The following is a 24,067-nucleotide window of genomic DNA, read 5'->3' on the forward strand; positions in this document are numbered from 1 at the left end:
ACCTGTGTTGTGACCACGCTGCATCTTCCTGCCTCTCATTTCAGTAAGAGGAATTTCTCCTTTGCTTCCTCTCTGCAAACCCTGTTGTATAGTGTCGCGGGTAGAGACCTGCTGAGTGCTCCACCCCAGAGGTGGCTGCAGGACTAACCCCAGTACGTGATCTCTAGAGCACTTTGCTGCAGAAACCAAAGGGATGATTTTGTACGTATTTAAATGGTATAGCCCCCCTCCCCGTAGCACGCCGTGTCCTGCTCCTGTGGGTGTCGGAGGGCAGGCGTATGTCCGTGGTGAGCACTAGCAGAGTGCGTGTGAATGGTCGCTGTCTGAGCGCTTCTCGGAACAGGCCCTGGATGAAGGTGACACTTGAGGCTGGATTGATGTGTCATTGCCCTAAGTTCCAGGATGTGCTGACGTGGGTGCACTGCCCAGCTCGGCTCCACACCCCCCCTCAGTGCTGCCTCCCTGGAGAGATCTTGCCTAGGTACAAATCCAGCCTCTTACGTGCAGTTGTTTGGCTGGGTTTCTGGTTCTTCCCGGCGGGCCCCTTCCGTTGGTCTGGTTTATCTCAGCAACAGCACTGGCTCTGTGGCAGAGCTGCTGGGTGCCGTGCCGTGCCCGGAGCGAAGTAAATCGTGGCTCCAGGGAAATGAGTTTGAGTGCACCCCAGGGAAGGCAGTGGGGGAAGCAGCGTGGGCCAGTGTTAGCTGCGTGGTTTAAACAGAACTAAGCATTGCCATGGGGGGCTCTGAATTCCCTCTGCAGCACTCCGCACCTTCAGTCGCACAGTGCTCGAGAGGCGTCTCCCCGGCCCAGCCTGGGGGAGACCCTGTGCGTAGTTGTCTGAGTATAGACCTAAGCAGCATTGTGGGGTGTGAGGGTCTGGTCCAGGAGCTGTGCTGACCAGCAGAGCTGCCCAGTTGAAATCTAGTCAGTGTGAGTCCTGTGCCCTGTTTCCCACCACAGGCTCCTGCTTTAGTGCTCTCTCTCGCCAGCGGGTGTGTGAAACCCCTCCGAATAGGGAGACAGACGCTGCCTGTACACCCAGTGCAGCCACATGCACACAGGGCGGGCCTTGGGAGAGGAGGATGTTTTCTCTCTCTGTAGCACTGCGGGGGGAACTCCATGCACAAGCATGAGTTTCTGGCAGAGCTGATGAGTGGGGATGTATTTCGTGCCAGGCTGCTTTGGGCACCTGCAGTTTATTTCCTGGAGAAGTGAGTGTATTCGTTGTGCAGGATTTAAAGTGATGCTGATGTTTGGAACCCCTGTGGTCTGGGGGGCATCTTCCAGCAGCTAGAGACAGTGCCCTATGGCAGATTGTCCCCTGCCCCCACTGCTCCTCTTCCCCTTGGGTGCGCCGTGTGTCTTGCTAAGCTGTGCTGGACGGGTCCGAGGGGCCGGATCGCTCCCCCGGGCTGTGACGACTGGTGAGGGAGTGAGGGGCTGGCAGTGCGGTGCCCCTAGGAGCTGCTCAGCCGTGGGTGGGCGGGCAAAGCACCAAGCTCTGGGTCCGTGTGTGTAACAGCAGCTTACAAAGCTGGCACGCTGGCCCTGAGCTCAGCTAGCGCAGCTCCCTTGCTGCCGAGAGGGAGGCCCCTCCGGCTGGTGCAAAAGCAAGGAGCTGGGATTAAGGGAACCCAAAGAAGCCGGCTATGTGTGCGACTGGGGGATTGAGCTCAGTGAAGGCTGTGACGCACCAGAGAGCTCCCAAATGCAAAGCCCTCTCCAGACAGCTTTCCCTTGAGTCGATCGGGCCCCGTGGGCCCCGGGCGCTGCGCTGTGGGGCATTGCTCAGCCTTTGGGGTCCGTCCTCACTTGCTTTGCGGCGGCTCTGCCGTGCTCCCGGCCCAGAGCCCTGCCCAGGCGCTGCTGATCTACAGCACTAGACGGAGGAGCGCGTCTCGTCCCAGAGTGAGCATCCGAAGGAAGTTCCCCTAAGGCGGCAATTAGTCCTTGCCCTGAGGAGTCCCTTAAACGCCTTATCCCCTGGCCTATCCCTCTTGTGCCGTCTTAATGATCCCATTCAGTTCCTGTAGCTGCGCACAGGTCTCCGCAGAGGGCGTCTGGGGCCTTCCCCAGAGGCAAAGCCAGGCGCGCAGTGCTGCAGTGATGTGCCAACAGCCATGCTCCTAACCACCCCTCCCCGCTCCTGGGAGCACACAGAACACTTGGAAATACACCTCCTGCCACAGCACGCAAGGGACGTCGGTGCAGTTAGTGTCTGGAGAGACCCTGGCATCCTCTCTGCGATGGGCACTATTCACAGAGCCGGGGGATAGCAGCCAGTCTGTGTGGGACCGCGTGAGCCCTGGAACTGTCCATCATTGCCAAGCAGCCTTGTGAGAGAACTTCCATTGCTGCAGCGGGACTGGCCTGCTTCTGCTTGGACTGGAGCCACCAGCTTTGCCACAGATCTTCTCTTTGGTGTGAATCCAGGCCAGCCCCATACCAGCAGAGCGCTAGTCCCCAAAGCCAGCGGGCCATTTCCTACCAGCAGGTTTTTGTCCCGGGCCTGCCGCCCCTGTTGTCAGCCTGGGAACGGGATCGCCTGCAGGAGGGAACACAACTGGTGTCCCTGGGCTGGGAGTGAAGATTGTGTGCAGTGCGGTCAGTGGTGGAGGCTCGCCAGGCGGGCGGGCGGTGCCCCACGTGCTGTGTATGTTCGGACGCCGCTGTTCAGCAAAGGGCAGTGGTAGTGTTGTCCCACTCTTACGAGGAAACAGGCCAGAACCAAACTGTCTCTTTCTCTTAAGTGAAGTGAATTTTTTGTTATGAAATGCGAGCAGGCGATCTGGCCCTGCCGTCCTTCAGTAAAATGGTGCTTCAGAACCCAGCCAGCTGCGTCCGGCTCCTCTTTGGGCCCTTCTGCACCCTTGGCCAGGCTGCCGCTGTTGGTGCTAATGACAATCACACATTGTCAAGTGAACGGGGCAGAGCCTCAGGTGTGACTGGCTGCTGCACGGGGCTGGATTCTCTAAAACTCAGCATTACAAGCCCTGCTCCCCCGTCTTGCCTCTCCTTCGCACCCTGCAGCAGCGTCAGCCAGTCCAACTCCATGCACCCAAACAAACACAGCATCTTGTCCCGGCGTCCCCAACAGCTCACTAACGTTTTTCTCTCTTGCAGCGACCATGAAGGCCTGAGGTGCCTGGCTGGGCAGGCCCAGCTGTCCAGGAGATGCTGGCCGGGAATGACTCTGCAAGGGAAGTGCTGTAATGTCCCTGTCCTGCCAGCAAACCAGGCGTGGCCAGGTGCAGGAGCCAGGGAAGGACACTAGGGCTTCCCGTGTCCCTCTCCCTGGCGGTTAGACGCTGCTCCCCAGGGCAGGAGCTGGGAGGCGCGGTGCCATGCAGGGCTTGTCTGTGTGCCTTCCTCCACCTGTTCAGCTTCTGGCACTGGACACCAGCTCTGCCTCTGTCATCCACTGTGCAAACGCCCTGAGCACCTCTAAAAGGGGGTGGGGGAGGTGCTCCCCCTTGGCTTCCCTGGGAGCAGCGGGGTTGGAACGCAGGTGCCTGTATGTGGAATGAAAACTTGGCCTGGGCATGCATTGTTCTCATTGCCTCTTTGCTTCGCTCTGTGTCCCTGGGGTTGGGGTGACGCCCTGGTCTCTCCAGCGCCCCACACCCAGAGCCTGCTCCCTGCGCAGGGGCTGCTGACTACGCGGTGGGCTCTGGTAATGCTTTGAACGTGGAGAACCATTCAGGCAAGCACCGAAAATGGCTTCACAGATGTTCTTCTGCTCACGTTTCCTGGCAGGTCCCAAGGATGGGGGAACTGGCTATGAGAGAGGAAAACGGGCCCAATCTTTTCAGTCTCTCTTGGTACGGGAGTTTCTCCTGGCCCCTGGTCATTCCCACCACCCGCCTCTCCTCTCTGCAGTTTGAGGGGGGTGACCAGCCCTGGCATCCCAGAGGAGGGCTTGCTGCTGTATAACATTATACTCCCCAGCCCCCCGTATGCGTTTCAGCCCTTTGTTCGCGTCTCTGACAGCCGCTGCCCAGCGAGCAGAGGTTGCGCTGACCTCAAGCCCTGGTCCCGGGTGGTTGGTTAGTTCCAGGCAGCAGTGTCCCCTGGGCACAGCACCTTGCCTTCGTCAGCACTGAATTTCATCTGCCAGGCTCTTGCCCGGACGCCTAGCAGAAGGGGCCTGCTCCTGACTGGGGCAGAATTTTCAAAGCTGGAGGCCCTGGCTGGTGTAGAGGTACCCATTCCTGAGCCTGTGCATTTGGATAGTGTGTGTGTCACGGAGTCCCCGGGCGATGCTCTGGAACTGCTCCCCAGAAAGCCAGGCAGGACTTTGGGGAGCCTCCCTCGGAGCAGACTGTCTCCAGGGCAAGAAGCTCACACGGCTTCACCTCCTGGGTCTCTCCTGGGAGCATTCAGCATATGCCCCTCTGTGCGCTTCCCACAGCGAGTCCGCCCCGGCGGGGTCCTGGGGAAGCCAGAGGGTTCTGCACCCCCACTTCGCAGTCAGACGTGACTCTCAGCCAGCCAGTAACACAGAGGTTTATTAGATGATAGGAACATGGTCTACAGAGAGCTTGTAGGTACAGCGGCGAATGGGACCCCTCGGCCGGGTCCATTCTGGGGTTCAGAGAGCCAGACACCCACGTCTGCCCTCACTCCCTGTCCCCAGCTAGCCCCAACCCAAACCCCCTCCAGCCCCTCCTTCTCTGCTGAGTTCCTTTCCCGGGCCAGGAGGTCACCTGACCTCTTTGTTCTCCCACACCTTTAGCACCCCCTTGCAGGGGGAAGGGCCTGGCCGTTAGTTGCCAGGCAACAGAGTGTCGGCCGGAAACTGAGGCACCCACCCAGTATTCAGAGGAAACATTAAGACCAGTCCTACTTGGTCACAGTGTGCAAACCAGGAACCAGCCGCATGTGAGCAGCGAGGTGCCAGGTATGGGGGGCGGGGGGAGGTCCTGGCTGTGCTCGCTCCCCAGGAGAACTGCAGGGTGGGGCCGGACTGTCAGACTCCTGTTGGGTCCCTTCCCCCGAGGTGGACCTGGGAGTCTGTGTGCTTTCCCGGAGCTGCAACCATGGAGTCCTCCAAGGACCTCCAAGCGGGGGCAGCCTGGGGTTTCTGCAGGAGAAGTTCTGGTGTGTCTCCCTCCCTGCCCTGCTGGACTCCGGGGCCCTTCCCCCGCCACCCGTGTCCGCTGCCAAGGCCTTTGGCCCGCTCTGCTGCAGTGCTGGCTTGCAGGGTGGAGCAGGTCCTCCCGGGCCCTCTTCTTTCTCCCCCTCCCCAGGGTCAGGGTCCTGCGCGGGGCTGAAGGCTGCGGTAGCAGCAGCTGCTGATCAAACAGCCAGGTGTCCTTGGATTTACCCTCCCACCAGCAAGGGAAAGAAATGCCAACCCTCCCCTCCCCGATTCCCAGAGCACCTCGCCGAAGGCTTGCTTTGCCAAGTGACGCCAGCTGCCCGCTCCTGCCCAGCAGTGCTGCTGTCACGCTGCACTGGTGTCCGCCAGGCCCCGGCCCGAGCGCCACTAGTCCCTGTGCTGCGAACGGAGCGGGGTGGGAACGAGGAAGAAATAAGGCCGCTCTCCCGAGAAACCTGCGGGCGAGGACTGCAGAGCATTGCGTGAGGTCTGCGTGAAACGCAGGAAGAAGGGACATCCCCGTGCACATGAACTGCGCCGTGTCCCCCAGCCCCAGGGAGTGAAAGGCAGAGAGCAGCTCCCCACTCCCTTTTCCCAGTCCCCACGTCTTGTGTGCGTGGGGATGGGACAGGCACCATCTTTCCGTGGAGACACCGTTACTCTTCTGCCAGCAGCAGCACGAGCCAGGGGTTCCTCTTAGCAACCCCCCAGCAAAAGCTCACGCCCCCGCCCCGTCCGGGGGGAAACTACCCACCGTCCCCGGCCGCTCGGGGAGCCCCCGCCCTCTCGCACGCACTGCGTCCCGGGAGAGCCGGAGAAGTTTGATTAACGGGGGAAGGGAGCCAGTTCAGTATCAATTAGGCAAACTCTGCAACAGTTCAAAAGCCTGTGGCCATAAGTAACACCCGCCCCATGCTGAGTGCTTTGGGCTGTGTCCTCTGCCTCAGTTTCCCACCTGGCAGTGCGCCAGGCCAGCAGACGAAGGTCCCTTTAATGTGGCAAGCCGCTGCCCCCCACTCACAGTTGGTGGTGTGAAGGCCCAGAATTCAGGGGTGCGTTACACCGGGTCCCTCCCCTGACCAGGGGTCGAGCAATGCCCCCCGCTGTGATTTCACCAGGCCGTAGCCATTTCACGGGGCGGGGGAACCCCACGGCTAGCACAGACTCTGCATTCGTCTTTCCCAGCAACGCTGGCCCCCCTGCAGCCCCGAAACCGCTCAATGGCATCTGACCAGCTTGGCCTTAAAACCCAGGGAGGGACTAGGACTTGTTAAGCAGTGCCCACGTCACCAGGTGGGAGTGTCACGGAGTATTGGGGGACTCAGGGCCCTGCACCCCCGGCTTCCTGCGATTCACCATGACTCTCAGCCAGCCAGTAGAGCAGAAGGTTTATTTGGATGACAGGAATACAGTCCAAGACAGGTCTTGCAGGCACAGACAACAGGGCCCCCCTCAGTTAGGTCCGGCTTGGGGTCCCAGGGCATGCCAGCCCACCCCCCTTTTGGGGGGTCAGAGCCATCTCTGCCTCCCAGCCATCTCTCCAGCCTCCTTCTAGCCTGCTTCCAGCACTCTGCTTTCAGCGACCCCTCCCACAGCCTTTGTTCAGTTTCCCGGGCTAAGGAGTCGCCTCGCCTTCAACCCCTTCCTGGGTTCTCATGTTACACACTCAGGTATGCGCCCTCAGGCCGATCCCATCCTACAATGCAGACTATCCCAGCACACTCCCCTGTCAGCATTCACAGACCACCGTGAGAACAGGCCCAGTTCGTCACATCTCTCCCCCCTTCGAGACCGAACTGAGCAGGGTCACTTTAGCCAGTGACCTGGGGAAGTTCGAACCTACCCCCGTTCCCATGGATGCCCCCGCATCCCTCCCATTCCTTGGTGAGAATTACACCAGGCCCCTCCAGTTTCACGCCCCCCCTTAGGTCGGGGGTGCTTGATGGCACTCGCAGTTCGCATGTGGGAAGGTTTATGCAGCCTGTGCCCTTTTCCCACCCCCATACCTCTGGGGTTCCAACTGGGCTGTGGTCTTCTCCCAGCGCTCCAGTCTGGAGGTCTGTGCTTTGGGCTCTCTTGGTTTAGAGCCGCCCTTTTTACCTTGGCCACCCTCCGAAAAGGCTCCTCTATGCTGGGCAAGGGTCCTAAAGCTGTTTTCCCCTTGTCCCAGGCCTTCCTCCCCCTCTGACAGGGGTCACAGGATCGGCAGTACTGTCGGACAGTAACAAAGACCCCAGGCCAGTAAAAGCTCCGTAGCAGCCTCTGCTGGGTACGCCAGGTTCCCTGGTGCCCTGAGAGGGGAATGTCATGGGCCCGGCACAGCAGCTGGCGGCGATACTTCTGGGGTACCACCAGCTGCCTCCTGATCCCCCCTGACTCCATTTTCCCTGGGGGAGCCCATTCTCGGTACAGGAACCCCTTCTCCCACAGGAATCCTTTCCGGCCACCTCGTCCCATGGTCTGTACCGCATTGAGGTCGGCCAGGTCCCTTATCTTCCGCAAGGAGGGATCTCTCTGCAACTCGGCCTGGAACTCAGCAGCTGGGACGGGGATGGCCACCTGCTCTTTCTCGCCCGCTGGGTCCGAAGCTGCAGCCTCCCTGAGCCGCGTCCCTGGGCGTTCCCTCCCCACCAGGTTAGAGTCCCGCGCCTCAGGCAAGGCACCCCCCCCAAGGCCAGGGCGCAGTGCCCCTCGCCGGCTCTGACCGCGGGTCACAACTAAGGCGGTCTGGGGGCTGCTGGGCCAGTCCTCTAGGTCCCCCCCCATCAACACCTCAGTGGGCAAATGGTGGTGCACTCCCACGTCCTTGGGGCCCTCCTTGGCCCCCCATTTCAGGTGTACCCTCGCTACGGGAACCTTGAATGGGGTCCCGCCCACCCCGGTCAGGGTCAGGAAGGTGTTGGGCACCACCTGATCTGGGGCCACCACCTCGGGCCGGGCCAGTGTCACCTCTGCGCCCGTGTCCCAGTAACCATAAACTTCCTTCCCATCCACCTCCAGGGGAACAAGGCACTCGCTCCGCAGGGACAGCCCCGCGCCAACCCTGTAAACGGAGAACTTTGAATCCGGAGCATCTGGCCCCCCAGAGAAGCTGGCCTGGGGCTCTCCTCCCTCCTTAGCAGGTGGTACTCTGCCAGCCCCCCTTCCCTGGGAATGCTGCCTCTCGCCGGGCTGGGTCTCTACCCAGTCAACCCTCTGTGGGTTCGGCCTGCTCAGTCTGTCCCTGAGCCTGGGGCACTGGGCCCGTATGTGGCCCTTTTGGCCACAGTGGTAGCAGCCCATGTCCCATGGGTCCCCTTGAGTGGGTCGGATGGTCCTGATGCCGGATGTTCCCCTCTGATGGGGTTTTTCTGTATTTTCCCACGGGGAGGTCCCATGGTGACTCTCTCTCTGCGTTGTGGTGGGATTGCTCCTTTGGGACTCCTCCCTGCCACCCCCTGACCGGCTCTTTACAAACTCATCAGCCAGCTGCCCGGCGTGTCGCGGGTTCTCTGGCTTTCTGTCCACCAACCACAGCCTCAGGTCGGATGGGCACCGCTCATATAGTTGCTCCAGTACCAGCAGTTTAATCAGGTCCTCCTTCGTCTGGGCCCCACCAGCCCATTTGCTGGCGTATCTTTCCATGCGGGCGGCTAGTTGCAGATATGAGATCTCAGGGGTTTTATCTTGACTCCGGAACCTTTCCCGGTACATCTCAGGGGTCAGCCCAAACTCTCGTAGCAGGGCCTTTTTGAATAGTTCGTAGTCCCCTTTCTCTGCCTCTCCCAGTTGGCGGTACAATGCCACGGATTTGGGGTCCAGTAAGGGGGTAAGGACCCGGAGTCTGTCCGCGGGCTCCACCCGGTGCAGCTCGCAGGCCGTCTCAAAGGCCTCCAGGAAGTCATCCATGTCCTCCCCCTCCTTGTATGGGGCCATGATGCACTTATCAAAGCTCCGTGCAGTCCTGGGTCCCCCCTCACTCACCGCAGCCGGGGGTTCGCTGCCCTTCAATCTCGCCAGTTCCAGGTCATGCTGACGCTGTCTCTCATTCTCCTGTCTCTGTCTCTCATTCTCCTCCCGTTCCTGCTGACGCTGTCTCTCTTCACGCTGATGCTGTCTCTCTTTCTCCTCCCGTTCATGCTGACGCTGTCTCTCTTCACGCTGATGCTGTCTCTCTTCATGCTGTCTCTGTTGTTCACGATCCTCCAGCTCCCTCAGTTTTAGCTCTTTCTCCCATTCCAGCCAATTCCGCTCCCCGGATGCCGAACGTCGCCGGGAGGATCCTCTGCTGGCCGGCGAGCTTCGCCGGGGGGACCCCCTGCTGGCCGGGGCGGTCACGGCGCCTTCGGTATTTGCTGGGCTCCTCCCCACCCTTCTCCTAGGCATAGGAAGGAGGGGTCTCGGGAAGCCCTCAGCAGCCGGCTGACCACTCCCAGCTGGGACAGACACTGGTGCCTGCGCTGCGTTTGCCAGGCTGCTTCCCTGAGACACAGGGATCAGTTCATTCGCGCGATCTTCCGCCTCCAGCTGGGCAATGAGCTGTTCTTTGGTGAGCCTCCCAATGCGCAGCCGCCTCTCCTTGCACAGCTCCACCAGGTCGCTCTTAAGCCGCTTGGCATACATCTTCCTGCTGGCCACTCACCGGCCTGTGTGCTCACAGCTCCCCACAGTTCCCAGGGGGACCCCTAGTGTGCCAGCCCTTCTCGAGGTCACCGCCTCTCTGCCAGGGTCGAGCTGCAGACTCCTCCGCCCCTGGGACCACTCGCTGCGATCCCCTCGGGGGACCCTGTTACTGCAAAAGTCCTTCTCGCTGGTCACACACTCCCAGGGGTAATAACCGTCTCTCTCTCACTCTCCAGCGCGCCTGGTCCCCGTCAATCCCCCTTCGTTTTACTGCTCCCCAGTCACTTACTGCAGGAAGCGCCGTCCACGGGGTGCAGTAGATCCCGCCGCTGCCACCAGTTGTCACGGAGTATTGGGGGACTCAGGGCCCTGCACCCCCGGCTTCCTGCGATTCACCATGACTCTCAGCCAGCCAGTAGCAGAAGGTTTATTTGGATGACAGGAATACAGTCCAAGACAGGTCTTGCAGGCACAGACAACAGGGCCCCCCTCAGTTAGGTCCGGCTTGGGGTCCCAGGGCATGCCAGCCCACCCCCCTTTGGGGGGTCAGAGCCATCTCTGCCTCCCAGCCATCTCTCCAGCCTCCTTCTAGCCTGCTTCCAGCACTCTGCTTTCAGCGACCCCTCCCACAGCCTTTGTTCAGTTTCCCGGGCTAAGGAGTCGCCTCCCCTTCAACCCCTTCCTGGGTTCTCATGTTACACACTCAGGTATGCGCCCTCGGGCCGATCCCATCCTCCAATGCAGACTATCCCAGCACACTCCCCTGTCAGCATTCACAGACCACAGTGAGAACAGGCCCAGTTCGTCACAGGGAGCCCCTCCGATGCCCTTGGCCTTGGATTTGGCATCCCTCCTAGGCCTAGCAAGTGGGGCTTGGGTGAGGGTGACCCCCCCCAGGCGGGGCAGGGGAGGGAGGCACAGTTCTGCTGCCCTTTACTTGGACAATAAGGATCACAGCATTTACCCCCTTGCTCGCTACCAGCCCCAGGTGCCTCCGGCAAAGCAGGCCTGGGTGCTGGTCACCTGGGCCGAGCGGCACGGGGGCCTCGGAGACACCAGTCAGACCCAGCTTCCAGCTGTCAGTGCCTGCGCAGGCTGAGCCAGGAGCCGGGGCCTTCCCCTGCGCACGTTTGGCTGGTGGCACTGCCGAGGGGTCTCCAATAGGCCCTGGCTTGTGGCATGGCTGCCCCCCAGCCCCCGCTCATGGCAGGGGTTCTAAGGTACCCTGGTGGCCGGCAGGGCGCTGGGGGGCTCCAGTCAGCGTGGAACAGCTCATTGTAACGGCGACTCGGCAGCCTGGGGGTAGCCCCGGTGCGGTTCCTACGCTGTCACGCGGCACGGCTGCTGATCTCCGCACGCCCCTGCTCAGCACTGCTCACGTCTCTACGGCTTGCATAGCCCCTTCCCCCCACGGGCCCAGGGGATCTGACATCTGCTCCAGGCAGGAGCGTGGCCGGCAGGTGTGTGCAATCAGACGGGCATTTCACACAAACGCAGGGGGGTTAAAGTGTGTGGGGGGGAGTCAGCAGTTGTGACCAGAGCGGTCACTGGCCCAGGGCTGGGGCTTTGTGGGCCAGCTGCTGGAGGACGGGTAGGGTCCCCGAGTGTCTGCACTCGCCCGGGTGGGGAGCTGGTTTTACTGCGTCGCCAGGACGGACGAGTGCAGGCATGTGCCCAGCCAGGTCCATGCTGGTGGCTCATGGTGCAGCGTAGTACCCCAGGCTGAGTGGGGCAGAGGAATTCCCCCACCCCACCCCCCCGCACACACACACGGGCCCAGACGCTGTCCCAGGGAGCAGGGGCAGGGCTGAGCCCCCAGGCAGGGCAGGACCACGGCCAGACGTGGTCGCCCTGCCCAGGGCTGGGGAAGGGAAAGCAGCTGGGAGGTGGCTGCTGGTACCAGAGATGCCTGGTCCGAGGGGGGCCATGGCTGTGGTGGGGTCTCCCTAAGAGAGCCTGAATCCCAGCCCATGGGGAGGAGGCTGAGAGGGCTCTGTCCTGGGGGCAGCAGGTTACCCCAAGGGGAGATGGGGGCCAGCCCCAGCCTTGGGACATGACTCCGGAGGGCCCTGCCCATGTGCGGGAGCATCCTGCATCCCGGCTTCTCCAGCCCTGGGCACCAGAGCCCCAGAGACAGGGCTGGGCTACGACCAGCCTTGGAGGGGGACAAACCGACCCTGATCTGCCCAAGCGCTCCAGGGGTCCCTCCCTGCCCACCTAGGGCCAGGGCTGCAGCCGGCTGACCCCTGGGGGATAGGGGTCGCTGCCCTCACTCCCTGGCAGACGAGGGGGCAGGGCAGTGGCAGGACCCCAGCCCAGTTTCAAACCCAAAGGTTTGGGGTGGCAATAGAGCTTGGGGAACACATGAAAACTCTCCTGTGGCTCCTGCTAGTGCCACCTCCCAGACACCCACGGGGAGGCTGCGAACCGCTCAGAATGGTGCTGCAAGGATCTGCCAAGTGCCAGGCAGGACAGCTACCGAGGCGGGCAGTGGGGTTTGGCATCTGTCATGGACTCACAGATCGTTCCCACTCGTGGCCCCGTGTGGTCCGTGGGGGGTGCCCAAATTTGTTAGTCTCTAAGGTGCCACAAGTACTCCTGTTCTCCTTTCAGTGCAACAGCCCTTCTCGGGGGTTCACTCTCTCTCAGGGTCAGGCCCCTCCACCTCCTGGAGCCGCACCTCTCTGAGCCTTAGCACATCTGTCTCTGCTGTGGGCCCCCTCAGGGAGTCCACTCGCTCTGGACCCCTGGGGCCTCCACCCCCGAAGGGGTTGATGCCACCCTGTTCTCTAGACCGGAGTGACTCTCAGCCAGCATAAAACAGGAGGGTTTATTGAGAGTTGAACACAGCACAGGAAACTCTCTCAGGGCCTCAGGCCTGGCCTCCCTCAGCCCAGCACATCCCAGTCTCTCTGCCTCCAGGTGGGCTCTGCCTGCTCCCCGTCTCCAGCCCAGAGCCCCCCTGCTTCCCAGCTGGGCATCTGAGCTCCCAAGCCCCAGGCCCCGCCTCTGTCCATTGTCTTCTCTCCAGGTAAACAGGGTTGTAAACCGGGGCCTCCTCTCCTGCTTCTGTCCTCTGGCTGGAACCAGCTGGTTAGGTCACTGGGTCCTGACTCTGCAGCCCATTGTCCGCCCACTGGCCAGAACCGGCTGCGTCTCCTCAGCTGGGCCTCCGGGTCACCAGATCGCCAGGTCACCGGTCGCTGGGGTATCCATCCTCCCGGCCATCGGCTGGGGTCCCAAGTTCCCTCTCCGGTCCTGTATACCAACAAACTCCCTCTCCCCTCACCTCGTTAAACCAGCAACACCCAGAGAAACTGAGTCCCACCTCTCCGCATGCAAACCATTGAAACCCCACCGAAAACAAGAAAAAACAAGAAAATCCCCCACTTCGTCACAGCATCCATGGGGAACAAGCGTGGGGCTGAACTGCCCCGGTCCCTGGCCGACGTGCCCCTGCTCGGCTCTCTCGCCAGGGGAAGGGCGGTCCGCCAGCAGGGACGGGCAGCGATAACGGTGGGGATGACGCGCCTGGCAGGGCCGGGTTGGGCATTGCTGCGCTGTGGTGCAGAAGAGTTCAATGCCCCTGTGGCTGAGCAGGTGACATTGGGGACCGGTGCTGTACGGAGGGGCTAGAACCAGCCCAGCTCACTGGAGGAGCTGGGATTCCTCCGAGAGACGCAGCCCAGGGGGCCCAGCACGCACCCGAGCTCTCCAGGTGGCTGGAGCAGAGAGGGGCCCCCCCGTGTCAGCCGCTGGGGCCCAGGACCCCGATGCCATGCCCAGGGAACCACGGGGCTCTGGAGCAGCTGGGGACCATGCCCCCAGCCCCCATGGGCACGGCCCACCCAGGACAGGGAACCTGGGCTGTTGCTCCAAGCTAGGCAGGGGAAATGATGCGGAGCCTGGCTGAGTGGAGACCTGCTCCGACAGGCCCACAGCTGGATGGAGAAGTGCAGGGCTCCCAGGGGTTCCTGTGGGGAGGCAGTGCCCGGGGCCAGGGGCAGAACCAGCTCCGTTTCCCAGGAACGGCCACTGACTGAGGAGCCCCCAATGGGCTCTGTCTCCCACACAGATCACTGGTGAACCCCGGAGAGCTTCCCCAGACAGGGGGCCCGTGCTGGGCAGCGCCCGGCCATCCTGGCGGGCCTGGTAGCAATGCTAGTGACACTCCCTGGCCATATCACGCTGTGCAGCCCGGATTCCCCAGATCCCTGGCCTGGCCTGGTGGGCAGGGTGGCGGGCCGCCAGGGAGCTGGGCCCAGCCGGACCTGCGACCGGTCAGCGCAGAAAAGCAGCAGGCGCTCGCGGGCTGGCAGAGCTGTCAGGGCAGGGCAGGAGCTGGCACTCGTTGCCGGGTGTATGTGGCAGAAATGAAGCTGAAGGGCTGAGCACAGAAACCTGCCTGGCTCTGGGGGTGTCCAGCATCCCCTCCGCCTGGGCTGGGGACGGGCTGGCGCCCCCAGCGGTCCCTGCTCCAGGCAGCCAGCAGGGGGCAGCGTGAGCCTGGGCTATGGCTCTGCAGCCCCACTTCTCTGCCCCCTGTGCCCTCCCAGGGACCCCAGCAAGCCCTGGCCATACGGGGCTCTGAGGAGCCGGCTGGTGGGGGCCTGGCCACAGCCCAGGGTCAGCAAGAGGGGCTGGACCCACAGCGTGTCCTTACTACCCCCACCCCCACTGGGGCAGCCCAGCTCCCCTTCCCACCCTGCCCCCAACACTCCTCCCCAGTGCCCTGCCCACTCCCCGGCTCCGCTGCCGGTGATCCGGGCGGGAGGAGACGGTGGTGCCATGGCAATGTCTGCACAACAGGCCGGAGCCGCGGGGCCTGCAGGTGACTGGGAGCCGGGGCCCGGGGGCACCAGGGACCTTGCCATGCAGGGGGCTGGCTCTCCCCGCTCCCCAGCAGAGCCTGGGGCCCCTGTGTGCTGAGGGGAGACGGGCGGCCGAGTGCTGGGGTGAGGCGGGGGGTTGGCAGGGCCTGGGGCTGGTGTGGGGCAGGGTGTGGGGAGCCATGAGTGTGGTGGGGATGGGGTGGAGCCCAGTGAAGGGGGGCACGATGGCAAAGGGTTTAGCTCCCCATCCGGGGGTTTCCTCTGCTCCTTGCCCCTCCCGCTCTGTTCTAGCTGAGTCCCAGTGGCGGGGGCAGCAGGGGTCCGGCCCCATGGAGGAAGCACCCAGCAGCCAAGCCCCCTGCAAGCAGAGCAACAGCCAGAGGCTGCCGGGGGTCAAGGAGGAGCTCCCGGCCGGCCCCCCGCCCGACTATCGGCAGCACCTGTACAGGTGAGCGAGGGAGGTGAGCCCCTCCCAGGGGAGGCTGGCAGGGTGGGGTGGGGTTGCCTCATGGAACGACCATCCCAGCGCAGCCCCAGAGGAGACGCCGGGTGTCCTGGCAGGGCCGGTGCCCGGCTGCCTGGGCGCTCGTGGGCACCAGCTGGGCAGGGACGTGGTGGGCTGGAGGCTGAGTGGGGTGGGCCATGGCAAACTGGGTGGATCCTGGGCTCAGGGGTGGGGGTGACGCAGCAGGGAGCGGGCGGATTTGACCTGGGAATGTTGCAGGGGAGTTACACTGGGATGGGGGAAGATCCCGGAGCTGGAACCTGACACCTGGCCGGAGACTGGACAAAGGAGAGGAGGAGCCGGGGGGAGGGGAGAGAGCGGCTGGGGGAGTTCTTGGTTTCAGTTTGGGGCTGGGTGGTGGAACGCAGGGAACCCCAAGCTGGGGTCTAAGCTCCCTGCCCCCCAGAAGGACTTGACTGAGGGGTCCTGTTGTAGCCTGCGTTCCTACTGTCCAATAAACCTCCTGTTACCGGCTGGCTGAGAGTCCCGGTGAATCGCAGGAAGTGGGGTGCAGGGCCCTGACTCCCCCACACTCCTGGCACACCCATCGCGGGTGGGTCAGGCTGCATGGTGTTACCTGTTTCCTTCCCCGCAGCCTTCTGGGCCCTGGAAGAGCCGAATACTTCCTGAGCCCGCCGGCCCTGGAGCGGTGCAGGACCCCCGGGGAGCAGGGCCTGCTGGAGGCAGTGGGAGGTAAGGTGCCCCGGAGCCAGCGCCCACGGCCCTGGCTGCAAATTCTGAGCCCCCTGGCCTGGGTCGGGGCCTGTCCATTTCTCAGCCCCATGGACCTGTCCCGGGCCCGGCCCACTGGCCAGGTTGGCTCCAGCCATTGCGCCCTGGCTGGCTGGATAAATAGCAGCACCCCTGCGGCCCCCAGCCCAGGGTGAGCGTGGGCCCTGGGCTGGGGGCCGGCCAGGGCTGGGCACCCCCTGCCTGGGGCACTTGGCCTGGACACGCACCCCTTCCCCCAGGGGCCGGCGCTGAGGAGCTCTGGCGAGTCCTGCATGAGGATCCGCAGCGCCAGCGGCAGGCGGCAGAGGCCAGGATGGGGCGGGCAGTCGCCGAGCAGGTGAGGGGATCCTGGGCTGGGGCGCAGCTTGTCCCTGCATCTGGGGTTGCTATGGGTGGGAGCGGGCTTTGCCCTGATTCCAACCCACAAAGGTGGTCCCCCCTCGGTGGTTCTGCGGTAGGGTTACCATACGTCCGGATTTACCCGGACATGTCTGGCTTTTGGGGCCTCAAATCCCCGTCCGGGAGGAAATCCCCAAAAGCCAAACATGTCCAGGAAAATAGGGAGGGAGGGGTCGTGGGGCTTGGGTCCAGGCTGGAGCCGCTGGGGCCGGCGGTGCTCGGCCAGGGCTGGTGCGGAACCAGGGCCTGAGCCGAGCTGGGCCAGAGCCACTGGGACTGGGGCCGGGGGTGCCCGAGCCGCTGGGGCCAGCGGTGCTCGGCCGGGGGCCGGGGCCGGCGGTGCGGGGCCAGGGGTGCTCGGCCGGGGCCAGGGGCCGGTGCGGGGCCGGGGGTGCTCGGCTGGGGGCCGGGGGTGCGGGGCCAGGCGATGTGGGGCCAGGCGGTGCAGGGCCGGGGGCTGGGCGGTGCCGGGCCGGCGGTGCGGGGCCAGGGGCCGGGCCGGGGCTGGGGCCGGGGGCCGGCGCCCCAGGGCCCAAGCCGAGCTGAGCCGGGCGGGAGACGCGGGGCCAGAGCCTCTTGGCCTGGGCCGGCCAGCCGCCAGAAGGAGCCGCTCGGCCGGAGGGGCTGGGCCCCGCCCCAGCCCCAGCTTACCTGCTGCCTCCCTGTTTCATTTGATTCGCGGGAGGCAGGGGAGGGGAGGAGCAGGGGGCAGGGCGTTCAGGGGAGGGGGCGGAGTTGGGGCGGGGACTTTGGGAAAGGGGAAGGGGCTAGGGGCGGGGTTGGGGCAGGCCCGGGGCCCCGTGGAGTGTCCTCCTTTTTTAAAATTAAAATATGGTAACCCTATTCTGCGGGAGCCACCCTGTCCCTGGCAGGGCACCACGGCTGTATGGGCTGGGGACCCCCATGTCCCCCCCTACATGAGGGCCCCATGCCCCTCCCCCACCTCGCTACATTAGGGCCCCCCCGCCCCTCCCCATGTGTGGGTCCGTGCCTGTGTGTTGAGCTCTGTCTCTCCCCACCACCCTGTGTCGCTGCCCCCTGCAGGTGCCCTGGCTGGGACGTGCTGCTCTCACGCCCAGGATGCAGCGGGTGGCACGGTGGAGGCGGCAGCTACATGTGATGCACCGGCTGGGGGAGCTGCACCAGGACGCAACCAGCCTGCTGCTGGCCAGGGAGCCGCTCGCCGACCTCAACGACAGCCAGGGGGCGCAGGGGCCGGCCCGCTATCTGCACAGGGCCCTCCAGGGAGGTGTGTGCGGCTGGCGGGGGTGATGGCAGAGGGCTCTTGGCGGCCGTGGGTGCATGGGTGGGGCTGGCTTGCTGGTGCAGAGCTTAGCATTTACTGTCAGGCAACGTATCCGGTCTGAAGTGCAGCTCCCTGCCGGCGCGGGCACACATGTACACGTGTGTCTGGGGGTGCCTGCATGTGCGGGCATGCACACCTGCATGTTGTGCAGGGATACGCGTGTGTCTGGGGGGTGCTGTGCGTGTGTGGGTGTGCACGTATGCATGTGATGCAGGGACACACGTGTGTCTGGGGGGTGCTGGGCGTGTGTGGGCGTGCACATGTGCATGTCGTGCAGAGACACGCGTGTGTCTGGGGGGTGCTGTGCGTGTGTGGGCGTGCACATGTGCATGTTGTGCAGGGACACGTGTGTGTCTGGGGGGTGCTGTGCGTGTGTGGGCGTGCACATGTGCATGTCGTGCAGGGACACGCGTGTGTCTGGGTGCCCAGGGAGTAGGCTTGTCCCCGCGGAGCCTGGCGTGACATATCCTTTCCTGTGCTCTAGGTCGGTGAGCAGGGGCCTGCTGGCTGGTGCCCCACAGCCGATGCCCGAGCCAGCTGTGGGCGAAGCGTGGCCTGGGCCCCAGACTCCTGCTCCTGCCGCACGTTCACCCCAAGCAGAAGCCTGAGTAAAGAACCCTTGTCTGACCAGCTGCCAGTGCCGTCTGCCTGTGCTGGGGGCTGGGCAGACATGCTGGGGGGCCAAGGCCTGCCCCTGGCTGGCAGCCTGCAGCACGAGGGGAGGGGCTGGGCACAGGTGCCAGCGTGTGCCCAGGGAGATGGGATGTGTCGCCTATGCCGCGTGGCAGCGTCTTGGCTGGGCACTGAGCCGGTAGCAAATGGATCTGGCCCCCCGGGGCTGTACTCAACCTGGCCAATGCCAGTCAATGCACCAATGGGGCAGGCGGTGGGGAAGGGGCTGTGCCCCCCATTCCCTCTCACCTGCGTGCCCAGAGCTTAGGGCAGAGGGGCTGGCAGTGAACCAGGCCGTTGGCACCTGCAGTGAGAGCTGGCAGCTCTGCCAGCCCTGAGCCGAGGCCTTCCCCTTACGGCCATGCTGGAGCTAGCGGGCAGGGGTCCGCGAGCCCCTCTCTGGCTGGGCCCTCTGCTGGGGGCACCCACGTGACCAGGGGCTACGGGCAGGGGCGGTGAGTTATATGGGCCCATGGTGCCCAGGCTCCAGGAATGTTCAGGGCTCCAGGGGCTGGGTCTCTCCCCCAGCCTCACCTGCCACCCCTGGGTGATTTAAAAGGGCCCGGGGACCCCTGGCCACCACCACCGGCAGCTCAGCTGGGTTAAGGCTGCTTCCTCCCCGGCCTCGCTCCACGCTACTCCTGGAAGCGGCCGGAACGGACCTACGGCCCCTGGAGAGCGGGGGAGCAGGGGGTCTCCGCATGCTGCCCCCGCCCCAAGCGCCGACTCTGCAACTCCCATTGGCTGGGAACTGCAGCCAATAGGAGCTATGGGGATGGTGCCTGCGGCCCCCCCCTGCCTAGAAGCCGCTGCCAATGTGGGGTGCGGGTCGCTTTCGGGAGCTGCCCGAGGTAATCACTGGACCCCTCTCCTGCACCCCAAACTCCTGCCCCAGCCCTGAGCCCGCACCTGCAAACCCCTCCCGCACCCAAACTCCCTCCCAGAGCCCGACCCCCCGCACCAACTCCTGCACCAACCCCCAGCCCCAGCCCAGAGCCTGCACCCTGCACCCCGTCCAGCACCCCATGCCCCCCCGCACCCAAACTCCCTCCCAGAGCCCACCCCCCCCGCACCAACCCCCAGCCCCAGCCCAGAGCCTGCACCCTGCACACCCTCCAGCACTCCATGCCCCCTCCCGCACCCAAACTCCCTCCCAGAGCCCGCCCCCCCGCACCAACTCCTGCACCAACCCCCAGCCCCAGACCAGAGCCTGCACCCTGCACCCCGTCCAGCACCCCATGCCCCCCCGCACCCAAACTCCCTCCCAGAGCCCGACCCCCGCACCAACCCCCAGCCCCAGCCCAGAGCCTGCACCCTGCACCCCATGCCCCCTCCTGCACCCAAACTCCCTCCCAGAGCCTTAGGCCGGTGTGTGGGGGGGAGCACCACCAAAAGTTATACAAACCTGCCGCCCCTGGCAGCGGGTACTCTGCCCCCCCCCGACTCGCCGGCTGGGCCCAGCTCCGTCAGGGACACCCCCATGGCTGGGGCACCAGGCCCCCCCCAGTCGCCGGCTGGGCCCGGCTCCGTCAAGGACACCCCCATGGCTGGGGCACCAGGCCCCCCCACTCGCCGGCTGGGCCCGGCTCCGTCAGGGACATCCCCATGGCTGGGGCACCAGGCCCCCCCAGTCGCCGGCTGGGCCCGGTCCGTCAGAGACACCCCATGGCTGGGGCACCAGGCCCCCCCACTCGCCGGCTGGGCCCGGCTCCGTCAGAGACACCCCCATGGCTGGGGCACCAGGCCCCCCCGAGTCGCCGGCTGGGCCCGGCTCCATCAGGGACACCCCCATGGCTGGGGCACCAGGCCCCCCCACTCGCCGGCTGGGCCCGGCTCCGTCAGGGACACCCCCATGGCTGGGGCACCAGGCCCCCCCACTCGCCGGCTGGGCCCGGCTCCGTCAGGGACACCCCATGGCTGGGGCACCAGGCCCCCCCGAGTCGCCGGCTGGGCCCGGCTCCGTCAGGGACACCCCATGGCTGGAGCACCAGGCCCCCCCGAGTCGCCGGCTGGGCCCGGCTCCGTCAGGGACATCCCCATGGCTGGGGCACCAGGCCCCCCCACTCGCCGGCTGGGCCCGGCTCCGTCAGGGACACCCCATGGCTGGGCCACCAGGCCCCCCCGAGTCGCCGGCTGGGCCCGGCTCCGTCAGGGACACCCCATGGCTGGGGCACCAGGCCCCCCCACTCACCGGCTGGGCCCGGCTCCGTCAGGGACACCCCATGGCTGGGGCATCAGGCCCCCCCGAGTCGCCGGCTGGGCCCGGGTGGTGGCCTCGACTTGCTGCTGTTCTCCACAAGGAGCTGTGGCTCCCTGCCAGTCTCCGGGCGTCTGCATGTGGCTGGCAGATCGGAGCTGGGCACGGGGCACTCTGCCCGTTGGGAAGGGATCACCTGCGATCCCCCCGCAGCGCCCCCCGGAGAGCCGGGCCGTGCTCTGGAGCACTGGGGAACACCTTGCCCGTGCCCAGCGGGTGCTGACCCCGACACCGAGGGAGGGGCTCGCTGCAGGATCAAAAGCGTAATGGTGCCAGTGAGTGGGCAGGGGCCGGGGCCGCCTGCAGGGAGCCAAAGCAGGGTGTGCCGGGCCCAACCCTTGGGCAGCAGTGCCCGCCCCCCGGCGCTGCGTGACTCCCAGGGGCCGTCTCACAGCAAGCACCCAGCGGCTCTGGCCCGGAGCCAGGCAGCTAGGCACTGACTGGCGCCAACGGTCGCGTGTCAGGGTGGCCGACGCGCGGCTCCAAGCATGTCGTTGGGCAGGAGACGTGCTCCGTCTCGTACGTAGGGACAGGCCTGGGTGCCTTGCAGGGGCAGAGCCGGGCACTCCCTGGCGCATGGCATGGCCCCAAGCCCCAGGGCCTGCCTGCAACCTGTGCTTCCCCGCCCGCTGCAGCTGCAGCCTGAGGTCCCGGCCCCTCCCCATGGCTGCAGTGCCAGGCTGGGGCTGGGCAGGCCGGGGCGGCGCTCTGTAGGCACCAGGGCGCCATGCCCTCGCATGCTGCACCTCATTCACAGCAGGGAGCTGAGGGCTTGCAGCTCGGTGCAGGGGCACACGCCCTCCTCTCCCCCGTGTGCAGGGCGGGGAGAGCCGCTGTACCTGGCCTCCCGCTCACCTTGGCTGAGCTGTGGGCCCGCCCCACCTGGCACCGGTGGCGGGAGGAGGAGCCTGAGGGAGGGAACCTTTGCAGGAACAAACAGCCCAGCCCTGAGCAGACTGAGCGGAGAGTCGGCTGGCTGCAGGCCGCTGCCAGGGGCTTCCGCACGGGTGTGGCCCTCGCCAGGGACGCCGAGCGGCGACAGCCGGGCAGGTACCATGCAGCTCTGACTCTGCGGGCTGCCTTCATGCCGTTCCCTGGCCGGGCGGCACCAGCCAGCGTCCCCCTGGCTCACTCTCGCTGCGTGGGCAGAGCTGCGGGGAGCGGGATGGGCTGATCGTCTCCCTGGGGCAGGGGAGTGGGGTGTGAGCCCTGTGCCCTGGCCATGTCCCAGGGGCAGTCTCCACGGGTTAGCCAGTGCCAACAATAGTGTGCTGTGGGACACAGCTGCCCCACTGCTGCCCAGAGGTGGCAGCTTTGCAGTGGGGGGAAGTGGCGTTTGGCCTGGAGGCTGGGCAGTGCTGAGGGGGTGGGAGGCCTGGAGGTGCACAGAGCATGCTGGAAGGGCGTGGGGCCCTGTGCACTGGCAGATGATAGCCGGAGCTGCTCTCAGGGGCCCTGTGGGGGTGTCCCCTGCCATGTGATGTCCTGCCCTGGCCAGCTCAGGTGTGGGGGGAGCTCTGAGAGCTCACAGGTGGGGGTGGAACAGAGCCATTGGGGCTCACGGGTGGGCCCGGGACACTGGGCTGCTGTTCCCTGGGGAATGAACATGCCCCTGGGGCAGCGCTCCGGGCCCGGGGCCCTGGCTGGAGTCTCAGCACGTGCCCTGGCAAACAGGCCACACGGTGCCCAGCCTGGGCCAGTGTCCATGGTGGGGGGCCAGGGGCTGGGCCTCTCTGCCCTGCCCAGTGCCCTGGGGCAGGAGGGACCAGCCATGTGGGGGTGACAGGAGGGTCCCTGAGCCGGGCTGGCCCCCCAGGCTTTGGGCCGCCAGGACTTGGGGGAGGCCGCTGCTGCTCCTGCGCGGGGGCAGAACTGATGCTGGGTCAAGGGGTGGGTCTGGCTAGCTGGAGCCCTGCAGGCTGCCGGGCTAGGCCCCATCTCTGACCCCACGGAGCTCTGGGGCCAGGGATGAAGCAGCTCCTTGATGCTGCGGGGCAGGGGACAGAGGGAGCCTGAGGGGTGGTGGGGTCCCTGTGTGGTGCCCTCCAGGGCAGGGGGGTGGCCAGAGCACAGCCCAGCCTGGGAGTCAAAGTCACGCTCCACCCTCCTGCAAAGCCCCGCCCCTTGCCCCCAGGGCAGGGCTCATCTGGGGCCTGGCCAGCCCCTGGCACTGAGCCGCTCTGCAGAGATCTGGCAGCCAGCTGGCCACTTGCCTCCCAGTCTCATGGGCTCAGCGGCCCACCAAGCCAAGGGGCTACGGATGTGCGGCTCCTGGAGTGCCAGCTTGGATGCCCCCGGGGCATGGAGCCGGCCCCCAGAGCAGGCCGTGCCGGCCCAGTGACCTAGAAGTGGGATATTGGCTGTTTCCCACCCTGCCCCCTTCCCCGTCCTGGTGGCAGCGGCTGTGGGACGCGCTGCTTTCGCCGGGGAGCCTGGTGCAAGACACAACACGCACATTCCTGCTGGGCTGGGGCTAGCACCCTGGGAACACGGGCGCCAGGCCTGCTCCTTTCTCCCTAGCCCCCGGCCCTTGGCACGGCTTCCCACGCTTTGTGGCTGGAGGCCAGTGGGGGGACAAGGAGTGGGCCCTCTCCCCCCCCAGCGTGGGTGGGGGAGCCCGGTCTCTGCCCAAGCGCGCCGTGTGCTCAGGAGGTGGCGAGACCGGAGCAGCTCCCTCTGCTCGCGACCGGTTTGACCGTAACTAGCCCCTGGTGAGCTGGGAGTCTGGCCTGGGGCCCCGGGCGGCTCAGGGCCCAGAGGCCGGTCGTCCCCACCCCGGCTGGCCTGTGTGCACTGCCGAGCAGAAAGAATCGGCTGTGACATTCCCGTAGCCTGGAGACCGTTCGCCCCTTTCACAGCCCCAGCCCCGATTTGAATAAGAATCGCTCTGTGCGCCTGGGAGAGGAGCCGGGTGAGTTTTACCCATCGCTTCCCTTGTTTGCCAGCTTGTTTTTGTGCTCCGAGTTCTCACGCTGCCCGCCCAGGGCTCGGGGACTCGCAGGAGAAGGAGGGGCTCTGGGGGGCTGCCCCCGCCCAGCCTGCAGCCAGCTCCCCCCTCCCCCAGCGCAGGCTGCCAGGGCCGCGGGTTGCACCGCTCGGACGTGAGTACCGGGGCGAGCGGGAGGAGGCTGCACGCGGAGCCTGCTGCCCTACGGTGCCCAGCCCGGGCAGCGACATTACTGCTCAGGCTGCCTGGATTTCTCCTCCAGCCCCGAGCCCAGTGCCCAGCGCGGGTGAGCTGGCAGGGGGGTGCCCAGGGGCAGCGAGGGAGCAGGCTGAAGGGAACGGGCTTGCCCAGCACCCCACGGCCAGTCGGGGCAGTGCCACAAAGAGAACCCAGGTGTCCTGGATCCCTGTCTCCTGCTCCAACTTTTAGCCGCTGCCCCAAGCTGTGCTGTCTGCTCTGCGTGCCCGGCCCCAGGTTGGTAGCTCCCCACATGCCACTGGTGGGGGTGGCACAGCCCATGGGGCACTTTGCCCTCACTAGGGCTGGCGCTAGCCCGGGGCGCTCGCAGACAGCATTGCCCTGGGCCACATGCGCCTGTTCTGAGACGTGGGACCCCCCAGCCACGGGCAGCTCCTGCCTGCCCCCGATCCCCTCGCTCCCCAGCCTGGCAAGGTGAGGAACTGGGGGGACCACAGATGCTGTCCTGGGGGT

At 65.4% G+C, this 24,067-nt stretch overlaps 2 protein-coding genes across 6 annotated transcripts in view; both read left to right on the top strand.

The window, feature by feature from the left end:
- Positions 1-4,794: 4,794 nt before the first annotated feature.
- Positions 4,795-18,107, top strand: LOC128840022 (uncharacterized). 4 transcript variants are annotated; one of them, XM_054033457.1, is made up of 5 exons: positions 11,990-14,986; positions 15,639-15,736; positions 16,015-16,112; positions 17,219-17,423; positions 17,965-18,107. In XM_054033457.1, exons 1-5 carry the CDS (start codon positions 14,718-14,720, stop codon positions 17,970-17,972), a joined length of 678 nt encoding a protein of 225 aa, XP_053889432.1. In that variant the 5' UTR covers positions 11,990-14,717; the 3' UTR covers positions 17,973-18,107. The 4 variants fall into 4 exon arrangements, with proteins under 4 accessions (XP_053889433.1, XP_053889432.1, XP_053889431.1 ...); XM_054033458.1 differs by lacking the exons at positions 17,219-17,423; positions 17,965-18,107 and adding an exon at positions 4,795-4,884 and having other exon boundaries at positions 14,830-14,986; positions 16,015-16,499; XM_054033456.1 differs by having other exon boundaries at positions 17,219-18,107.
- Positions 18,108-21,351: 3,244 nt separating this feature from the next.
- The window catches only part of LOC128840021 (laminin subunit beta-2-like), a 43,500-nt gene continuing 40,784 nt past the window's right edge, over positions 21,352-24,067 (top strand). Inside the window, exon 1 of one of the 2 annotated variants that reach the window (XM_054033454.1) lies at positions 21,352-21,459. The gene's annotated coding sequence lies outside the window, so the exon portion shown is untranslated. The remainder of the gene's footprint in view (positions 21,460-24,067) is intronic. The other variant, XM_054033453.1, reaches the window with a different exon arrangement.

Source organism: Malaclemys terrapin, chromosome 7, assembly GCF_027887155.1.
Source record: "Malaclemys terrapin pileata isolate rMalTer1 chromosome 7, rMalTer1.hap1, whole genome shotgun sequence".
Taxonomy (NCBI): domain Eukaryota; kingdom Metazoa; phylum Chordata; order Testudines; family Emydidae; genus Malaclemys; species Malaclemys terrapin.